This window comes from Pristiophorus japonicus, chromosome 3, assembly GCF_044704955.1.
Source record: "Pristiophorus japonicus isolate sPriJap1 chromosome 3, sPriJap1.hap1, whole genome shotgun sequence".
Lineage (NCBI taxonomy): Eukaryota > Metazoa > Chordata > Chondrichthyes > Pristiophoridae > Pristiophorus > Pristiophorus japonicus.
The window spans coordinates 217,638,279-217,656,671 of record NC_091979.1 but is presented as its reverse complement, the minus strand read 5'-3'; the positions used below and the strand labels follow the sequence as shown (position 1 = coordinate 217,656,671).

General features: G+C 43.8%; 1 protein-coding gene across 1 annotated transcript in view; it reads right to left on the bottom strand.

Annotated features, from left to right (window-relative positions):
- The window catches only part of LOC139259450 (caspase-8-like), an 87,193-nt gene extending 71,671 nt beyond the window's left edge, over window positions 1–15,522 (bottom strand). The window contains exons 1-2 of the mRNA XM_070874920.1: window positions 15,463–15,522; window positions 3,636–3,941 (exon numbers count right to left, since the gene is read on the bottom strand). Coding sequence (XP_070731021.1) covers window positions 3,636–3,925 — 290 coding nt within the window. The 5' untranslated portion in view covers window positions 3,926–3,941; window positions 15,463–15,522. The remainder of the gene's footprint in view (window positions 1–3,635; window positions 3,942–15,462) is intronic.
- Window positions 15,523–18,393: the final 2,871 nt, after the last annotated feature.

Below are 18,393 nucleotides of genomic sequence, written 5' to 3'. Positions count from 1 at the left end.
TGGCAACTACTTTGCATACACCAAGCTCCCACAAACAGCTAGCAGACAAATGAATGAGCAGTTGTTCTACTTTGGGTGACGTTAGCAGAGGGAGGAATGTTGTCCGGGACAACAGGATGTTTCCCCATTGTGCATCAAATCATCATCATAGGCAGTCCTTGAAGTCGAGGATGACTTGCTCCCACATTAAAAAGGAGTTCTCAGATGACTGTTAAGTCCAATGTGGGAGCTACAGTCTCTGTCGCAAGTTGGACAGACGGTGGTTGAAAGGACGTTGATTGAAGTGCTGGTTTGTTGAAGTGCTTGGGTTGTCATGTGCTCCTTCCGCCGTATGCGCTTGGTCTCCGCTTGCTCCTGGCGAAGAGACTCGAAGAGTTCAAAGCCCTCACCTGTCCTTGAGTCAACCACATTGTGTGTGGATCTAGACTGCACTCACCTATAGGCCAGACCAGATAACGACGGCAGATTTCCTTCCCTAAAGGACATTCGTGAACCAGTTGGGGTTTTATGACAATCTGACAGCTTCATGTTCACTTTTATGTTTATTGTTCCTCCCATCAAATCATCACTTGTTTTGCAGTTTAAGCTGGAGAAACCCCAGAATGCAAATATTTTTGGATTAACTTTAATGGATGAAATTTTATGGGAATTTTCAGCATCATCAGTTGATAAATGACAGCTCTGATACCAGTTTTTTTTTTAATTTCCAGAATTTTTAAAAACTGGATTCAAAATCTCAAATTGCCATGATAGGATTTCGTTCCTCATTCTCTGGATTAATAGTCCAGTAACATAACCAATATCCCACCGCACCTGCTAGACTTTCTTGGGTGTGAACGTGTTGACGATGGTTTGGAGTTTATCCTCCGAGTGAGCGCAGACACAAGCGTCATCGGCATATTGTAATTCGATCAGAGGATTGCATTACCTTGGGTCTGGACTGAAGGCGATGGAGGTTGAACAGTTTCCTGTTTGTTCTATAGATTATCTCCACTCCAGCGGGGAGTTTGCTGATGGTGAGATGTAGCATTGCAGCAAGGAAGATCGAGAAGAGCATTGGTGCAAAGACACAGCCTTGTTTCACCCGGTTCGTTCGTGAATTGGGTCTTTGGTGGATCCATTGGTTAGGATCACGGCTTGCATGTTATCATGAAGCAAGCGGAGGATGGTGACAAAGTTTTGAGGACAGCAGAATTTGAAGAGTACGCTCCATAATCCCTCACAGTTGACAGTCAAAGGTCGTTGTCAGGTCAAAGAAGGCCATGTATAGAGGTTGGTGTTGTTCCCTGCATTTCTCTTGAATTTGTCGCGCAGTGAGGATCATGTCCATTGTGCCCCTTAGTGGGCAGAATCCGCATTGTAACTCTGGGAGGAGTTCTTCTGCAACAGGGAGAAGACGGTTGAGGAGGATTCTTGCGATAACTTTCCCCGTGGTAGACAGCAGGGAAATTCCTCTGTAATTACTGCAATCGGACTTATCTTCTTTCTTGAAGATGGTCATGATTATAGAGTCTCTGAGATCCCCTGCCATGCCCTCCTTCTTCCAAATAAGAGAAATTACCTCGTATTCGCACCAATAGTGCTTTTCCGCCATGTTTTAGTGCTTTGACGGGTATTCCATCCGCTTCCAAGGTCTTCTTGTTCCTCAGTTGTCGAATGGCCTTTTCAACCTCATGTTGGGTTGGGGTTGTACTGAGATGGTGGCGCATAGCATGCTGTGGGATGGAGTCGAGTACACTCACGTTGAAGACAGAGTCTCGGTTAAGGAGCTCTTCAAAGTGCTCCTTCCAGTGAGCACTGACTGCCTCTCTGTCCTTGATTAAAACTTCTCTTTTTTTTGCATCAAATAGTGCTTTGACATCTTTAACATCCACCTGAAAAGGTAGACAGGTCACACCTGAAACGGGGAAGAGAGCACAAGCTGAGATTGAGCTCTCATTTCTGCTCAATCACAACCAATACTGCAACAAAATTGAGAGAAACCAGTGACAAGTTTAGGGCTTGTGAAACTCTCAATATTTGAAAATTCTAATTGTTGATGAAACACTAAACATAAGAACATAATAAGAACATAAGAATTAGGAACAGGAGTAGGCCATCTAGCCCCTCGAGCCTGCTCCGCCATTCAACAAGATCATGGCTGATCTGGCCGTGGACTCAGCTCCACTTACCCGCCCGCTCCCCATAACCCTTAATTCCCTTATTGGTTAAAAATCTATCTATCTGTGATTTGAATACATTCAATGAGCTAGCCTCAACTGCTTCCTTGGGCAGAGAATTCCACAGATTCACAACCCTCTGGGAGAAGGAATTCCTTCTCAACTCGGTTTTAAATTGGCTCCCCCATTTTTTGAGGCTGTGTCCCCTAGTTCTAGTCTCCCCGACCACTGGAAACAACCTCTCTGCCTCTATCTTGTCTATCTCTTTCATTATTTTAAATTTTTCTATAAGATCACCCCTCATCCTTCTGAACTCCAACGAGTAAAGACCCAGTCTACTCAATCTATCATCATAAGGTAACCCCCTCATCTCCAGAATCAGCCTAGTGAATCGTCTCTGTACCCCCTCCAAAGCTAATATATCCTTCCTTAAGTAAGGTGACCAAAACTGCACGCAGTACTCCAGGTGTGGCCTCACCAATACCCCATACAGTGCGGACATGATTCACAAATCCACTCCTCCCGAACAACAAACAGAATAAATCATTATAAATGACTCAGCGTGTAGGAATTTACCTGGTTCAACTGCATAGCAAGTCATCAAAACAACTCTGGCAGCTGGGAAGTAGGGAAATCATGGAGCTTCCATTTATAAAGGAATAAGTGCCCTGAGTTAGAGAAAAGGCACCCAGGGTTCCTTCTCCTCACCGCCTATTGACGCCTACTGGAAATGTGTGCCTCAGCATCAGGTGAGTGTCAAGCTCGGCTTGGCTATGATGCTCTCCCGTCAAATAATTTGCCAATGTTCAAGTGTTGATACTCACAGATGAAATAACAATCAGCGGAGTGAGTTGCAAGCTGTAATCCATTCAGTGTTTGCTATTTGCTTTAACACAGTGAAATTAAAATCTATGGTATCACTTTATTCAAATCCTGAAAGCCATTCTTTGCGCTGTCATCAGCAAGACACAAGTCGCCCAAAAATAAAGCAAGCTTGTAAATGAGCTACTTGGCATAGAAGGTCCCAGGCTCGATTCCCAGTCTCTGCTGAATTAGTTGATCTAGGCCGAAGCAGGAGTTGGGGAGCTGCAATTTCCATCAGTACTCTAAAGCTGGGAAGGAGAAGAGTCAGCCAGGCTACCTGCTCTTCATGAATATCTTGAAGGCTTTATTTCCTACATTACAACAGTGACTACACTTCAAAAGTACTTCATTGTCTATAAAGCGCTTTGGGACATCCTGAGGTTGTGAAAGGTACTGCAGAAATACAAGTCTGTCTTTCTTTCTATTGATCCTGCTGGAAAGTGTGGGTGTATAACCAGGATTAAAATCATCTATAATATTCCCATTGTTAAACAGCCTAGCGACACTCCAGAGTTTACCAGCCATAGAACTATACCCCAGCAAGAGACAACACCTTCAAAGCAAGGTCAGCACGGAAATTCAGTAAGTAGATAAATAAATAAAAAATTATACCTGTAATTTGAGATCTTACAATTTTCTGGTTGTTGCAAAACCAACTCCATGTCTGCCTTCTGCTTTCCTAGATTAGAGAGTAATTTAAAACGCTGAATTCGATACAGAAGTTCTGGAATAATATCCAGGTCTTGTTGCTGCAGTTCTGTGAACATATCCAGTGCGGTGTTTATCCTTTTGCCCGCTGGAAAGTGGTCGGAGCATAGGAACCTCAAATCTCTCACCTCCTCTTCAATCAATTCTAAGCTTATATTAAACAAACTTGCATTGTTGTTTGAGTTAGTAGCCATCTTCTCCTTCAGTCTGCTAAAAGAAAAGCAAAATTTAGGTTCAGAAATAATTCTCATTACGCTGAAGATGTCACTTTTTTTAATTGATGTGAGCATCACTCGTAAGGCCGGTATTTATTTCCCATCCCGAGTTGCCCTGAGAAGGTGGTGGTGGGCCTTCTTTTTTTAAGAAATGCTGTCGTGGTTTGATGTAACTGAGTGTCTCGCTAAGCCACTTCAGAGGGCAGTTAAGAGTCAACCACGTTGTGTGTGGATCTAGACTGCACTCACCTATAGGGCAGACTGGATAAGGTCCTTCCCTAAAGAACATTCGTAAACCAGTTGGGGGTTTACGACAATCTGACAGTTTCATGCTCGCTTTTACTGATACCAGGTATTTTAAATTTCCAGATTTAAAAAAAAACTGGATTCAAAATCTCAAATTGCCATGATAGTATTTCGGCCCTCGTTCTCTGGATTAATAGTCCAGTAACATAACCAATATCCCACCGCACCTGCTAGACTTTCTCGGGTGTAGTAATGTTTTGTAGCATTGCTGATGAATTTGTGGTCACTGATGAAATTTGGACTATGGTTTGACTTTAGACTGCGTTGCTTCAGTCATATTTAGTGAATTGCAGTGGTAATTTTTGTTTCCAACTTACTCTTTTTTCCACCACCTCTATTGAAAGCATTTGCCTGTAATTTATGGCCTCTATGGGCATGTACGTATGCGCGAAGCGCATGCGTGAAGACCCGGAATTTGCGATCTGTCACGAATCTTTTTGACAGATCCAACGCAGCCTCAGGAAAAGGGCATTCACAGGCGGAGAGTTGGGTTATTTGCCCAACTTCTACCCACCGAATGCCCGTAAAATTCTTATGCCCGATAAAGAGTAAGTGTAAGAGTTACCAGTGTAAGAGTTTAAAAAAACATTAAAACATTTTTTTTTTCAATCATTTAAACATTTAAAAACCTGTACAATAAGGTACGGTCATTTTTAGTCCCTTTAAAATATTGAAATTTATCAAAAAATTTAATTTTTGTTTTAGGTATTTAATTAAAATGGCGTTTTAATTCATTTTAAATATGTAATTTAAAAAATGATTTGTTGTGTAGATGTATTTTGGTGGGTATTCCCATTCATGCTTATTAGAGTTTCGTACATATGGAATCCCCATAAGCATGAATGAGGATTTCCTTTTATATTGGTTGGGCCAGCCCATATGATCCATGGGGCGCTTGCGAACCGCCTGCGTCCCTGGGATACATGGGCCTCTACCCGCGGGTACCCGGAGAGCCCCAAGACTGCGAATCTCCCTACCTTTCGGACCACCAGGTAAGCAGGCATTTTATATGCGGATCGGGGGCTTTTCCCCACGGGAAGCCCCTGACCGCAAATTCAGGGCCTATATTTCTTGCTGGAGTTCAGTTACAAAGCGCTTTCACCACCCTGCAATACCTCACAAAAGTGACCATTCAAATGTAGATAGGTGAGGACAAGATGGACCCTGCCTTGTGAGAGGAAGGAGCAGGAGTAAGAGTAGAGACACAGAACATTGGACAAACTGGGTAAAGGACCTAGTCAACCATGGAAAAGGGAAATCATGGCAGAGGGGGAATGACGGCATTTCAGAAGCTCTGGAGGGTAGTAATAGATGGATACTAATTGTGCTGCAGTTTGAGGAAGAATGGAGGGACCACTCTAGTGACAAATTGAGCTGTGAAGGCATTGTTTAAAAAGGGAGAAAGGGATAGACCGAGTAATTACAGGCCATCAGCCTAACCTTGGTGGTGGTCAAATTGTTGGAAAAAATTCAGTATTAGTCGGCATTTAGAAAGGCACAGGTTAATTAAGGACAGTCAGCATGGATTTGTTAAAGAAAGGTTGTATCTGACGAACTTGATTACATTTTTTGAGGAGGTAATAAGGATGGTTGATGAGGGTAGTGTGATTGATGTAGTCTACATGGCTTTTAGCAAGGCTTTTGTCAAGGTCCCATATGGCAGACTGGTCACGAAAGTAAAAGCCCAGGGGATCCAAGGGGAAGTTGGATCAAAATTGGTTCAGAGGCAGGAAGCAAAGAGTAATGGTTGATGGGTGTTTTTGTGATTGGAAGGATGTTTCCAGTGGGGTTCCGCAGGGCTCAGTACCAGATCCCTTGCTTCTTGTGGTAATACATCAATGATTTAGACGCGAATGTAAAGGGCATGATTAAGAAGCTTGCAGATGATACATATGTTGATAGTGATTGATAGTGAGGAAGAAAGCTGTAGATTGCAGCAAGATATCAATGAACTGGTCAGGTGGGTAGAACAGTGGGAAATGGAATTCAATCCGGAGAAGTGTGAGGTAATGCATTTGGGAGGTCTAACAAGGCAAGGAAATACACATTAAATGGTAGGACACTGAGAAGTGTAAAGGAACAACGGGACCTTGGGGTGCATGTCCACAGATCCCTGAAGGTAGCAGGACAGGTAGATAAGGTGATTAAGAAGGCATATGGGATAGTTTCCTTGTTTAGCTGAGGGATAGAATACAAGAATAGGAAGGTTATGTTTCAACTGTATAAACCACTAGGTAGGCCACAGCTAGAGTGCTGCATACAGTTCTGGTCACCACATTACAGGAAAGATGTGATTGTACTTGAGAGGGTACAGAGGAGATTTACGAGGATGTTGCCAGGGCTGAATAATTTTAGCTATGAGAAAAGATTGGATAGGCTGGGTTGTTTTCTTTGGAACAGAGGGGAGGCTTGATTGAGGTGTATAAAATTGTGAGGAAAGTAATCCATAGGCCTTGATAGAGTGGATAGGACAAACTTATTTCCCTTAGCAGAGAGGTCAATAACCAGGGGACACAGATTTAAAGTAGTTAGTAGAAGGATTAGAGGGTATTTTTCACCCAGAGAATGGTGGGAGTCTGGAACTCACTGCCTGAAAGAGTGGTAGAGGCAGAAACCCTCATCACATTTAAAAGGTACTTGGATATGCACTTGAAGTGCCATAATCCACAGGGCTACGGACCAAGAGCAGGAAAGAGGGATTCAGCTGGATAGCTCTTTTTTGGCTGGCACAGATATGATGGGTCAAATGGCCGCCTTCTGTGCGGTAAATTTCTACGGTTCTATGATTGCATATTCGTGGTGAAAAGACGGAGGAAACTGAAACTGTCGAAGTAGCAATGAGCATTACTCATTACCTACCTTCTAATGAAGAATAGCTGCTTAGTAAATGCCAGCTTGGCTCAGTTGGCAGCTGGAAGATTGTAGGTTCAAGCCCCACTCTAGAACTTGAGCACAGAAATTGGATTGACACTTTAGTTCAGATCCTGCAGGGAATATGGATGCTTCGTATCCCCTCAATAGCCAAGGACCATGAAACCAATCTACCCCATTAGACTACCAGGGACTGTGGAATCATCCCTTTCCAGTTGATGAGGGAACCCAGATAAAACCCCTTCACCTGATCACCAGGGAATTGAAGTGGGGTTTCCGAGCTCTGTTATAATTCAAGAGTTAAGAATGGATCTCGGAACTAAAACGAGTTGACATAGGCTTTTGTGGTGGTCAACTTTCTAAAGGTGGTTAAAGGGAAATAACATGTCAGAATGATTAATTGTTACAAACTGTGTAACCTGAAGACAATTACAAATAGCCAAACTATTGAACCACAGGAGGCACAGAGGGGTAGTTAAACAGGGCAAAGGGTCAAAAGTGACACGTTGGAAAAACTCCATTTGGTATGAGACTTTGGCAAATGGTTGTGTGACGCAAAAGGGAATTAGTTAATCAAACAATTGTGTACGCGGGCTTTGGGCCAATTAAACGGCATGGGGGGGGCGGGGGGCTGTGCACGATGCTGACATGCATCATTAAGTGTATAAAAGATTGCTTGGAACTTTGTATTATTGGAGAAGCCTGGCTACAGACAACCAGCAGGCAAGCTCCCCACCGGTGCAAAATAAAGACTACTTGAATCTTCGAACCCAGACCTGGTGTTCAGTGTTTATTTTAAATACTTCACTATAGTTGGTGTAGTTGGCAGGATCTCAAGCAGACGGCAGACACCGGCCAATAGAAGCCATGTCAAAGGCGTGAGTACGTTTTAATTACCACGCACAGTTAGGACAAGGGCAGAAATCTGTCTGGTGTCAGCTACCTGAGAGATCCGAATCTACAGGTCTGGCCGAGACTTCAAGTAGTCAGCGAAAGATCCCAGGTGAAACAATTGCGATTGGTTATATAGAAGTGTGTCTGTGTAACGTTGCGATTGATAATTGATATAGGTTGCAAGTGACGATCTCACTCGTGAGGAGTAAATAAGAGACATACCGCTGACAACCAATAGCCATAGGAAGTGAGAAACTCGAATGGGGACTAGAGGGTCTCTGACATGGTACCTAGCAGACAAAAATCAAAAACTAATTGAAATAATGATTAAACAAAATTGGAAACCAGACGACCCAACCGCTGAACAAAGAAAATGGTGGGAGTCCGAAAAGAAACAAAAGGAGGAGAAAGCCCTCGTTTTAGTCACTCGCGCGTATTATGAATTAAGTAGACGGACTAGTCTATAATGAGGAAGTTGGGGTGGACACCATCCCAATATAGAGCATTTTGGGATCAGCTAAAGAAAGGTAGCATCAAGGGTAATGCTGTTAAAATAATCTTGTACCAGTGTTATGAATACACTGCCAAGTGTCTGGGAGAAGCCACTAAACAAACCACTGAGGCCAGTAAGGCGCTCACTGTTAGAAACACAGATACAAGATTTAAGGATAGAATCAAAAGAAAAGGAGGCACGAATAAATCAATTGGAACAGGAAGCAGAACAATTGAAAGATTAGATAGATCAGATGATACGGAAAAATAAAAGGTGGTAAATTTGAATGGCAAATAAGGAAGAGCCCACCTGGATACAATGAGGAGGAATATAAGGTTAAGCCTAGCGCTCCCGAGGAAGAAAGAGAGAATGGCGCGCCCCCGTTAAGAGCAGCCCCGGTAGCGATGAGGCGAGTTCCGCAAAAGGATAACGCAGCCCCATAAGTAGTAGAAGAGTACCATCTGTTCTCCCCATCTGAAAAAATATTGGTAATGAAGGGACTGGGAAAGTTGGCAAGGGATTCGCCAAATAGGGACTTCTGGAATAACTTGGAGTCCGCAGTACAACTGCATAATATGGCGGAGTTGGATGTGCATTGAATAATTAATAATATGTGCCCGAAAACAACTTGGGAGGCGTTACCGGCAGCCCTGAGAGATGGGGCTTGGATGACTGCTCAGGGACGCAACTGAAGTCAAAAGATTAAAGCTTTTTGTGGGATTGTGCAACAAAACCTTGGGGGAGGAAGAATAAGGTGGGCATAAGGTGAAAAAGGTGGGCAGAAGGACCCTGCGGAATCTAAAAGGAAGTTCAAAGCATTTGTGTTTACTGTTGTAAAACGATTCTTTAAAAGATGGAAAAAGTAGAGAAGCATTTCTATGATTCTAAGGTGAACCCGACTCTTAAGCATCTAACTTTAATGCCGAGAAAAATAAAACATAGAATTTGCTACTATGTTTGAACAGTCATGGAATGTATTGTGTGCGATGTTTCAGTGTGAATGGTAAAGTTAAAAACATGTGGATGTTTATTTGTCTTGGTGTGTCTGTAGTTTTTTTTCAACTGGCACTGGTTAGTTTACAATATTGATTTGAATACATTTGGAGATATTGAAGTTAATTAATCTATTAAAACCAGATTTTTATTATGGCCATTATAAAATTCTGGTAGTGTAAACTGGGTGGAGAGCCTTTAGTTCCGGACATAAGGCATTTCACATCAATAATTGGTAGGTTTTTAAAAAAAATGATTTTCTGAATGCTTATTTTGAATGTAAAAGCACAGAGACTTTACAAGAGTAACAAATTTCTAACTGGAGAGTTACAACTGAAATAGCTGCAGGCTGTGAGACTGAAATCGACATTGATTGATGGTGTCTGTGTTTGTCAGCTTTCGAAACAAAGGAAGTTAACTCTGTCACAGGTAGCTGTGAACTCTTTTTTTAAACTCAGTGGGCAATACCTTTCGAATATTGGAAATTTTCTTAACTTGAAGAGAATTACCAGAGATTCTCTGATTCTTTTGTTTTAAGTAGGTGACCATTGGGAAGAGCGATGTTGTTTAAAGGGGTTAGTAGATTGTGCCTGAGGGATCAGGAGGGCACACCACTGTAACCGACTACATCTGGCCCCGAGTAAATCTCAGGAGTGGAAGGTGGGGGGCCAGATAATGGAACAAAACTATGCCAGCGTGGATGTTTTGAACTCCGGTACAAGAGACCGTATAATATCGTTGATAAAGCTAGTCCCATGGTATATGCAGCCCAGTTACCTCGAAGAATTAAATGGCTTTATATTAACCAGATTAATTTTTTTTCAGTTCACCAGCAGGTACCGAGACAAGAGGAAATGGTTATGAAAATGGAGAGCGGGATTTGTTCTCTCCAGGGGGATGAGGAATGGGTACCTAATGGGATACCCCCAGCTAACCAGGTACTGTATGATCCAAAGGGAAGTGGACAGGACACGGGAACTGGAAGAATCTCCTCGGGTCCCAGATCTGGAACCACCTCCTGTCCAAAGAAATGCCTCACAAACCCCGCCAATCTCACGAAGTAGTAAGAGACATATCATGAATGGTAGAAGTAAGGACGGCTGAGGGTATAGGATAAGGGTACAGTTACAGTGGCATGGTAATCATACCACTGTAACCGTCCATCATATCAAGGAGTGCAAAGACAGGAGCGCGGCTGTACAAGCAGTAGAGTTCAAAAAAACTCATCCAGAGGCTCCTTCTCCAATGACTAAATAGATGTGTGGGAAAAGCAAATTGTTTGTTATAAACACATCCCAGGGCCAACAAATGGTAATCTCAGATGATACTGTACCATGATGTGCATCACGAAGTGGTACCTGTAATATTGAATCTGACTAAAATGGGACTACCTGGGTGGTGCAAGCCTAAAACAGCACAGCTACATGGGGGAATGATCAAGGGATTTTGGCAGAGGTCCAGTACAATCTGCACTGAATTCAGGGAGAGTGAGGAGCTTGATCGTACCTTGACAAGAATGGTGCCGAGACTATTATCGAGAATCATAACAGAAGGCGGTGAGGCCTGATTAATATGTTGCAACTGGTTTAATACTAAAAAGGGGGTAAACCAGATTATAGAAGGGGAACAAATCATCTTCAGTGAAATGGCTCGAAGTAATGTATGGATCTTGGTTAGTGGAACAAGCCCAAGATTGCAGAGGGAAGGCTCTCTTTCTGGGTAACTGATCGAGACGTAGGTCAGTGTCCACTTATTAACTTAGATTTTGTGTCAAGTCAGAAGGTTGGTACAGGTGTATCCAGTGGCACGAGTGACATTTATCACCCTGTTAGAGATAGTAGGGTGTTACTCAATCATGCTTGAGAAAATTTAGTAGGATATAATGAACACCGGAAATATAACCCGGGTGGATGGGATAACATGGAACTGCACCATGAAGGTAATTGCGGGATAGCATTTTCCTATACGATCTGTATAAAGAGGGAAGGGTGAATATTGTGTCAGCACCATACATCGGGAATACCAATACGGTACAAACCTGACTTTCCCATTGTGACAGGAACTTTTTGTTTTACCCCAGTACAAACTGTGAGATGTAGGCAAGTAAATATCACTGTAAGAAAGGAGTTAAAAGTGTAACTGCCAAAGGGAAGATATAATAAATTTGGATAGTTAATTGGGCCAACTGAGGACCAAGTACAATGGGTATTAAGCGAAATGGGGAACAGTTAGACACTGAGGTGATACTTATGGTACATATGATTGAGATCGTCTCCGACAATGAACCATGAGATTATGTGTGGTTTTTATGTTATCTATTGTCTAATGGCGGGGGTGGCAATTGTTAACACATTTGACATAGCCAGTATAGACCAAGAAGTTCAAGACTTAGCCCAACGTTTGAGACCCCTTTTACTAAAGGGAAACAATCAGACTTCACAGTTGTCAGAAACAGGGGACAAGGCCAGAAAAAAAAACAAACGAGGAAATCCGAGAGCCTCAGGCCCAAACTATCAATAAGATAAGTGTGTGACTAAATGATCTAACCCAAGAAACACATAAATAACTTGTATGTGCAATATACGGCACATGGTTACTAGGGAACATACGATACAAGATAAACCAGATGAAACAGGAAAAAATACTCGATTGGATAAGTAATGAGCAGTTGTCCAAATAGACTAAGGACGGTCTGTGATGTTCGTAAGACAACACAAGTGTTCTTGTTCCCAAATAATTGTATTACCAGAAAATTGAAATTGCGAGGTATGGTTCTAGCTATCCCACAGATAGAGGGTACAGATACCGAACCTCTGTGGGTAGTACAGAACATAGACGAAATACAAGGCCAATCCCGGGTTCAGTTCCAAGATACACTCCCTTATGCGGTAAAACTCAGTGACACATTTCAAGGGGTGCATACCGATGGTTGCATTCAATATTTGGATGTGGTAGTGTGCGCACACCCCATGGAAGGAGGGCAAAGTATAGTGTGCGGGTTCAGGCAGACGGCTAATTGCACATGGAAATCAGCCCCCTTAGTCAGGGAGGGACTGAGGTGGCAGCCTGGGATGATGGGATGTTCTGCATATCTATCAAAGAAAATGAGTACAAGCATGGTTTTGTCATATGTGCGATCCCACAACCTAATTTCTGTTTAACGCCTAAAGCTGTGGTCAAACTAGGCCATCGATACCTATTCCCACGAAGAGAGGAATGCATCGAGAACATCGCTTTAAATAACCCGAGATGGGATAATGAAATGCAACAGTATGAGATACCAAGTCAGCAAGACATTCCCCGTCTCAAAGAACATTTCACGCAATTGAAAACAGATACTGAAAAAACCATACTGGAAGATTCCATACAGCATTCAAGGACATTGTAGAAACCCTGGAAGACACTTAATAGTGGGAACATGTATGGAATTGGGGAATGAATGTGAATATCCATCCGTGGATTCGTATAGCCTCTCACATATTGGTGATCATACAGTTAGGGCTAGCTGTCTGATGAGGAATTGGGTTATGCAAGACATACAGAACGAGACAACGGAGAAGGATTTAATTATGGAACAGCAAAAGTTGGCAGCCAAGTAAACTGAAATACTTTTGAGACGTAGGTCACGTACTGAGTCCCCTAAACCGCATGGCTGATCACCACAGAACAGAGCAGGTGACACAGGATGAAGTAGAATTAGGTTGGGAATCTTGGGCTGGGTACCAAAAGGGGGGACTGAAGTGGGGCTTCCGAGCTCTGTTATAACTCAAGAGTTAAGAATGGATCTCGGAACTAAAACGAGCTGACATAGGCTTTTGTGGTGGTCAACTTTCTAAAGGTGTTTAAAGGGAAATAACATGTCGGAATGATTAATTGTTACAAGTTGTATAACCTGAGGACAATTACAAATAGCCAAAATGTTGAACCACGGGAGGCCCAGAGGGGCAGTTAAACAGAGCAAGGGTCAAAAGTGACACATTGGAAAAACTCCATTTGGTATGAGACTTAGGCAAATGGTTGTGTGACGCAAAAGGGAATTAGTTAATCAAACAATTGTGTACGCGGGCTGTGGGCCAATTAAACGGCATGGGGGGGGGGGGGCGGGGGGCTATGCACAAGGCTGACATGCATCATTAAGTGTATAACAGATTGCTTGGAACTTTGTATCATTGGAGAGGCCTGGCTACAGACAACCAGCACCCACTGGTGCAAAATAAAGACTACTTGAATCTTCCAACCCAAACCTGGTGTTGAGTGTTTATTTGAAATACTCTACTACAGGAATATAATTCATCTTTTTCCACTAACCTAAGTGCTGTCACTCAGATTTAGCACTAAACCGAGGCCTGGTCTTCCTGATTAGCTGGTGTAAAAGATTCCATGGTGCTATTTGAAGAAGAGCATGGAGTTTCTTCTGGTGTCCTTGCCAACATTTTTCCCTCAACTAAAATCAACAAAGGCAAATTATCCAGTTATTCAATCATTTGCTGTTTGTGGGAAGTTGCAGTCTGTAAATTGGTCTTCGGAGTGTCGGTAAGATATTTAACAACGGAAACATAGGGTTGGAGCATGAACCCAAGGAGTTTAGACACAGGGCAGCAAAGCCAAAGCTCTCGGATCGCCAAGTGTGCATTGGAATATTACTGGAGTTTAACCGGTTCAAATCTCACCGCTCAACCATTGGTGAGATTCCTGGGATGTCTGCACTTTGTGGGGTTTGAGTTAGCATGGGATATCTGTACTTTGTGGGGTTTGAGTTAGCATGGGATATCTGCACTTTGTGGGGTTTGAGTTAGCATGGGATATCTGTACTTTGTGGGGTTTGAGTTAGCATGGGATATCTGTACTTTGTGGGGTTTGAGTTAGCATGGGATATCTGTACTTTGTGGGGTTTGAGTTAGCATGGGATATCTGTACTTTGTGGGGTTTGAGTTAGCATGGGATATCTGTACTTTGTGGGGTTTGAGTTAGCATGGGATATCTGTACTTTGTGGGGTTTGAGTTAGCATGGGATATCTGTACTTTGTGCGGTTTGAGTTAGCATGGGATAAATGGGGTACTGAAGTTGCATGTTCAGCCATGAACTCATTGAATGGCGGTGCAGGCTAGAAGGGCCGAATGGCCTACTCCTGCACCTATTTTCTATGTTTCTATGTTTCTATCTGCACTTCATGGGGTTTGAGTTAGCATGGGATATCTGCACTTCGTGGGGTTTGAGTTAGCATGGGATATCTGTACTTTGTGGGGTTTGAGTTAGCATGAGATATCTGTACTTTGTGGGGTTTGAGTTAGCATGGGATATCTGTACTTTGTGGGGTTTGAGTTAGCATGGGATATCTGTACTTTGTGCGGTTTGAGTTAGCATGGGATATCTGTACTTTGTGCGGTTTGAGTTAGCATGGGATATCTGTACTTTGTGCGGTTTGAGTTAGCATGGGATATCTGTACTTTGTGCGGTTTGAGTTAGCATGGGATATCTGTACTTTGTGGGGTGTGAGTTAGCATGGGATATCTGCACTTTGTGGGGTGTGAGTTAGCATGGGATATCTGTACTTTGTGGGGTGTGAGTTAGCATGGGATATCTGCACTTTGTGGGGTTTGAGTGACGGCGGGGTATCTCCATTCTGTGGGAGAGGTTTACTCCTGTCCAATGCCCAGGATAAAGGCCGTGTTTGCAAGCAGCAAGAGGCGGAACTCTCGCTCCACCATTACTCGGACTTCAAATTTCAGGGGTATTCTTTTGCCACATAGAATCATAGAAATTTAAAGAAAAAAGTACATCGAGAGGATGTAGTTTTTATTTTTTAATTCTTGATGTAAAAAAATTCTTAGCTCTGTCAAAGTTCCCGACTTAACATTTCCCCGGTTTCACTTTTCCTTTGCTTAATTGACTTTTTCCACACTGCGAAGCGCCAACATTCAATAATTCACCAATATTAGTATATAAGACTCAACTTACTTGGTGTTTTTCCCTGCTACAGTTCGCGGTCTCAGAGAACCCAGACTGCGAGCTAGAAACTCGGCAAGAAGCTGAAATGAATCAAGTATGAGCTAGCACGCAGAGCAGTTCCTGACTGGAGCTCTGAGCCACTCACTGCTGTACAGTACAGCCACGCCCAGCACCCATTCAATCTGCTCCCACGTCTGCTTTGTGCAGATTCAGCCAATCTCTGGCGGGACAACAGTTGGAGTTTGGATGGGGGTGGGATGTAAATTTGCCCACAATTGCCCATGCATTGATTTTCAAGGTGTCGGGGAGGTACTGAGCAAAGCCTGGGCAGCCGTTACACCGCAGGGAGCAAATGGGCATCACAGTACACATTGGCCCAGGACACCATCATTGAGCTCTCTTGGGCGAGGGAAGGGAACAATCAGCCAAGGTCCTGGACCCTGGCAACTGAACACTGGCCTGGTGACTCCGCTGGAACATGCCTGTGTGTGTGCTGAGGTCAAGTAAGGACAGGATCAGGCGTGGCTGTGAAATGCCCTCCACAGTCAAATAAGCTGTCTACACTCGTCTGGGCTCGCACATGAAGAATGGACACTTGGATGTGTCAACTGGCACCTATGGAACTGGAGAGAAGAACATTAAAGGAAGGGGAAGAAGAGCCTCTCCGTCTAGTCCATTTGATGAAACCCCTTAAATCTTACTGTATGAAAATGATAAATATTTGAAAAATCGAAGGTGACACTACTCAATGGACCACCTCTGTACTGTACCAGAGGGAGGTACAATATAAGTTCACACCGATGGCCCATGCACTGAGATTCCAGGTCTCAGTTGCACCTTCGGAGGTGGCGACTGAGCAGCGTCTGGCCAGGGATTACCCAACAGGAACCAAGTGAAAATCTCAGCACATCGTGCCTCACAACATTCAAATTAAGCAGAAGAGAGAAACATTAGCAGAACACTATGGGCAGATTCACCTGCCTGCTTTCCTGCTGCATATTGCAGGGAGATCATAGAACTACACAGCACAGAAGGAGGCCATTCCGTCTACCGTGCCTATGCTGGCTCTTTGAAAGACCTACCCAATCAGTCCCACTCCCCCGCTCTTTCCCCATAGCCCTGCAAATGTTCCCTTTTCAAGTATTTATCCAATTCCCTTTGGAAAGTTACTATTGAATCTGCTTCCATCGCCCTTTCTGGCAGCACATTCTAGATCATAACTCGCTGCGTTTATATGAAAAAAGCTCCTGAGATGAGGGAGGACAAGGAAGAAAAAATATCTTGCAGCTCAGTATCAACTCTGCTCAGTTGGTAGCACTCTTGCCTGTGAGTCAAAAGGTCATGGGTTGAAGCCCCACTCCAGCCGCAGCAACACTCAAGTAGCTTGACACCATGCAGAATAGAGCTATCCACTTGATTACTGTCCCCACCACTGGATTCCAGATCTACCCCATCATCACTGGCTGCAGTATGTATGATCTACCAAATGCACTGCAGCAACTCACCACACTTAGGTTGGCAGCACCTCTACCACCAAGGACAAGAGAGACAATGACATGGGACCATCACCTACAAATTCTCCTCTTAAGTCAAACACCAATATCTGGGAATTCTCTACCTAGCACCATTAGTACTAAGAATGCAGCACTTCAAGGAGAAGGCCCACTACCACCTTGGGGCAATGGGGGATGGGTTATAAAGCTTCCACATCCCAAGAATAAAAAATGTATATTTATATATCTGATACTTAACGCATTAGTATTATGGAATGACAGTTCAGGTACAAGCAGTGCCTTTCTGTTGAACCTCACCTTGTCAGGAACTACAATGGTTTGAAATGACTTATCATTTTGATATTTTTTAACATATACTGAGTCATCTGTGGTGCATGATAAAGTACCTGTTCTGGCAGTCTACAAAACAACTCTTGTGCAACAGCAATTGTGAGTAGAAAATCCTGTACAGATAATTGAAAGAGTCCTCTAGATTTCCAGCTCTCACTGTGACGGTTTCACTGCTTTCCATCCCCAATGCCCAGAAGTGCCACTAGCCTACTGTACCTGCTGTATGCACCTGTGAGTATGCTCACAGGTTTGTAGAGCTGTTGATCCACCGGTACGCTCGCGGCCTTCTGCGAGAGGTGGGCACCGGAGGGACTGGAGTGCATTATTACCCCCGGCAACCAAATTCTAGTTTGATTTTATATGTTTTCAAGTCTAATTTATTTTAAATGCCAGTTTTAGTGTCCCCCTCCCCTTTTATAGGGGGCACTTGAAAAAAATATGATTTTAGTGCCCAAAAAAAACAACAAAAAAACCAAAAAAAACCCCCAAAAAAACCACAAAAAAGGGCCTTGAAAAATGTTTGGAGTGTCCCCCAGATCGGGGGGCATGATTTAATGTTTACTTTTTCCTCCCAAAAGAGTTGTTGAACTGTTGAGACGAGAGGGCTGTGTCTGGCGAAGTGACCAGGGTCAGGGACCTGTTCGATGGTGGAGGAGCGGGCTGGATGGCATCAGACACGCTGGCACAGCGCCTAAATTCGGCCGACGTCCGCTGCACGGCCGATGCCATCAAGTCGCTAAAAACAGCGCTGGGCCTTGACTCCGTTAGGTGTGTCGAGGAGGCTCAAGCACGTGGGGAGATCCCGTCCGAACTGACCCCCGTCCGGACGGAATTCCTCATCGGCGCCAAGCCCCGAAACCTCCCTCGGGAGCCGATGCCTCACAACTTGAGCCGCCTCAGGGAAATCCCCTCCGTGCCTTTCAGTTCTGCGCGGAGGGGTTTCCTGTACGGGCTGCTTCTGCACACTCTCAACCTTGCCATCCTCGTCTGCCGTCCGGACACACCATGGCGCACCATCTTGCCGTCCGGAGGAGGCGGGGGTCCCCGATGGAGTGCACTCTACGCGGGAGTCTTCCCACTATTCATCGGGGACTTG